At 37.5% G+C, this 3494-nt stretch overlaps 1 protein-coding gene across 1 annotated transcript; it reads left to right on the top strand.

Moving 5' to 3' along the window:
* Positions 1-1034: 1034 nt before the first annotated feature.
* On the top strand, positions 1035-3270 carry LOC132119007 (NADH dehydrogenase [ubiquinone] 1 alpha subcomplex subunit 11-like). The gene is made up of 4 exons (XM_059528749.1): positions 1035-1192; positions 1599-1691; positions 2853-2975; positions 3081-3270. The coding sequence occupies exons 1-4, from the start codon at positions 1114-1116 to the stop codon at positions 3191-3193; spliced, it is 408 nt and encodes a 135-aa protein (XP_059384732.1). The 5' UTR covers positions 1035-1113; the 3' UTR covers positions 3194-3270.
* The last annotated feature ends 224 nt before the right edge of the window (positions 3271-3494 follow it).

Raw genomic sequence — 3494 nt, 5'->3', positions numbered from 1 at the left:
AAAGTTGCAAAAAAAAAAAAAAGATCTCTGAGATAAAGTTGTGGACAGGCACAAGTCACAAGATGGATACAAAAACATTTCAAAGGCTTTATCAATGCCTAGAAGCACAGTGAAGTATATTATTAAGAAGTGGATGGTATTTGGTACAAACCAGACCCTCCCTGGATCAGGACGTCGCTCCAAACTAGATAAAAGAGCCAGAAGGAAACTGATCAGAGAGACGACTGATAGGGTCATTGTGTGCATGTGACAACAATATCACAAATGTGGCTTGTATGGGAGGGTTGCAAGAAAATAGCCACTCCTCAAGAAAGGCCTCATGCAGTCCCGAGACTGAAAGTTGTCAATGGGAAGAAGGTTTACCTTCCAACATGACAATGACACAAAGCACACAGCAAAACAGAGCACACCGTGACTGAAAGAGAAAAAGGTGAATGTCTTTCATGGCCCAGTTAGAGCCCAGACTTAAACTCCACTGAAAATCTGTGTAATCCTTGGAAGACTTCAGTCCACAAACACTCACTATCAACTTTAACTGAACTTGAGCAGTTCTGCAAAGAAGAGTGGCCATTAAGAAGAGGAGAAATTAAATCACATTTTCAAAAAGAGTAACGTTAGCATAAAAAATGGGATACTGCTGATACAGGAAGATTTTAACATAAAATTAATTAATCCGTCAAAGGAATATATGATTTTGGAAGATGTAGGAAAGAAGAGGGGATTTTTAACAAGATTACGTTTTAGACACACAGGACTAAATGCATCACTTTAAATAAGTTACACATAACACAGGCAAATGTGCTTTTTGCGGGGTAATTGTAGTTGAACATGTAATATCGAAAATGTAGGAAATATAGAGGGCATCAAAATGATAGAGAACTTTAAAGGTAACAGAAAAAAAGAAAGAAAAAAAAGATGGGAACAGCTATGGGAACACACAAGCTGTTACCATCAAAATACAGCAGTGTGTGAACCCGAAATAAAAGACAAAGGTGTAACTATCACTCATGTAAGAAAATAAACGGAAGGTGGCGGAACACGCCAACATTCTAAAGAAGAAGAAGAAAACTTAGCGAACTCTCGCGATAATTCAGTCGCGTCCTTGATGCAGAAATGGGCTACTGGGATCTAGAAGAGGGCAAAGACTGCGTTACTAAAACATGGATCACCACAAAAGTATCCACTGCCATCGGTTAGTCTGCTGACTATCTGGACTGCATGGTTTCTAACGGATCCTTTGAGCGTAGTTTAAAAATGTGCACTGCTTATGCTCTCCACAGGCTTAGCTGTTAGCATGTGACGTTACAGTGAAAAACATAGCGCACTGTTCTCATCATTGTCTTGTTTTCATGCGTTTTCTTATTACTTTTATCCGTCTGTTTTCTGGTTGTTTTATTTAACTATAAAGTGCTCGGGGATCAGCGTCTATTTGGTTGTGATTGCAAATGCCATCCAGAGCTGCTATCACTGTATTTGTTTCGTGCCTAAAGTCACTGATATGCTTGTGTGGCTGTCATGAATGCTAGTGAACTAGAACAGTGGTTATGGAGATGTCACTAGACTTTAATACTGCTGCTGCTGATGTTGTTGTTGTGCAGGGCTGGTAGGTTCAGCCTATCACATTGTGGCTTATCCTCCTGAAACAGCTGTGGAGGCTTTGACCAGAGCCACATCAGGCACTGCCACCATGGGTAAGACTGAAGAAAACACAAACATCAGAACTGAGACCGAACTCCTTTTGGTGTCTGCATCAAATTGAGTTTACACAAGTGGTTCTGTATACATAAAGCATTTTAAATGTAACTGAAGTGTCTGCTTTATTGTTTTAAACAACTTTTGTGAAAATAAAATGGTCAACTATGTGGATGTCTTCTATAAATCACGGTAAAAGTGTATGAAACAGTATTCTAATAATTATTCTTTTATGTGATCCTGGAGCACGAAACCAGTCCTAAGTCGCTGGGGTGTATTTGTAGCAATGGCCAAAAAAAAAAAAAAACACCTTTGTATGGGTTAAAATGATCTATTTTTCTTTTGTGCCAAAAATCATTGGGACATTAAGAAAAGATCATGTTCCATGAAGATATTTTGTACACTTTCTACCTAAAATATGTCAAAACTTGATTTGTGATTAGTAATATGCTAAGAAGTTCATTTGGACAACTTTAAAGGTGATTTTCTCAGTTTTTACATTTTTTTTGCACCCTCAGATTCCAGATTTTCAAATAGTTGTATCTCAGCCAAATATTGTCCGATCCTAATAAGCCATACATCAATGGAAAGTTGATTTATTCGGCTTTCAGAAGATGTATACATCTCAATTTAAAAAAATTGACACTTAAGACTGGTTTTGTGGTCCAGGTTCACATATAAGAAATGAGTGGGATTAGTGTGCTTAAATGTTGTGAAATTATTTTTACAATGCTACACACACACACCTGTATATATATATATATTATATTTTCTGATTTTTTTTCCCTCCCATTTCCTATTATGCATTTTGGGGTTATATATACACACAGGACTTTTTGCCAGCCGAATGCTGTGAATTAATTCATGCTACTATTATCACATAATATTTTTTCACCTAATATATAGTAGGGAAGTGTGCGATTTCGGATGCAGCTTTTGTGATTCAGTTTTAGCTTTTAGTGCCCCTTCACCTTCATCATACAAAGTTGAATAGAAGTTAAAAATAATGTCTGTTACACTTGCTTTTGTTGGCCTTGTTGTTATATGTCAGAACAATAGATGCATTAACGAAATGTTTTTTCTTATTAATGCATCTAATGTATATCAGATGGCAGCACACACTCGCTCCAGTAATTTATTCTCGTTTGCTTCTTTTTCAGCTGCCATGGGTGCCATCTTTGGAATGGCCACCTGTCTAAGCGCACAGGCCAGAGATGCACCTGACGACCCTACCAATTATTTCATTGGTGGATGTGCTTCAGGTGTTTTCCTCGGGGCTCGAAGTAAGTAAAATATTCACGGTTTTCATAGTTATTCAAGGTCATTGCTATCTTCTTTGTTTTTTCGAAAGAACAGTCTAAAGAGGTCTGCTGGTGTTTTATGTTTAGCACACAGTGCTATCACAGGTACCACAGCCTGTGTCGGTCTGGGAGCTTTGGCTATGTTCACCAAGATTGGAAAAATGGAAGGCTGGAGACTAACAGGACCACCAAAGCTGTGACCTGAGAATGTCCCCTAGTATTTGATGTGTTTATATTGTATATTGCCCAAATAAATGTATTATGATGAAAAATAAAATGGTCTCTGGGTGTACTCTTTGTATTTGAACGTTTGAGTGTCTACAAAATGTCACTGTCTTTCTGCATTTATGACATTAACACATTGGCTTGTTAAATAATCAACATACATACACTGGTATATAAATTAGTGTAATGCCTTTCCTGGATCAGTACCGAATGTAATAGATACTGGTCGATATGTTCAGTAGATTACAAAGCAGAACATTAATGATTTCCTCTAAT

Source organism: Carassius carassius, chromosome 38 (genome assembly GCF_963082965.1).
Source record: "Carassius carassius chromosome 38, fCarCar2.1, whole genome shotgun sequence".
NCBI classification, from domain to species: domain Eukaryota; kingdom Metazoa; phylum Chordata; class Actinopteri; order Cypriniformes; family Cyprinidae; genus Carassius; species Carassius carassius.
The sequence above is the reverse complement of the archived record's forward strand: the minus strand, read 5'-3'. Positions and strand labels throughout refer to the sequence as shown.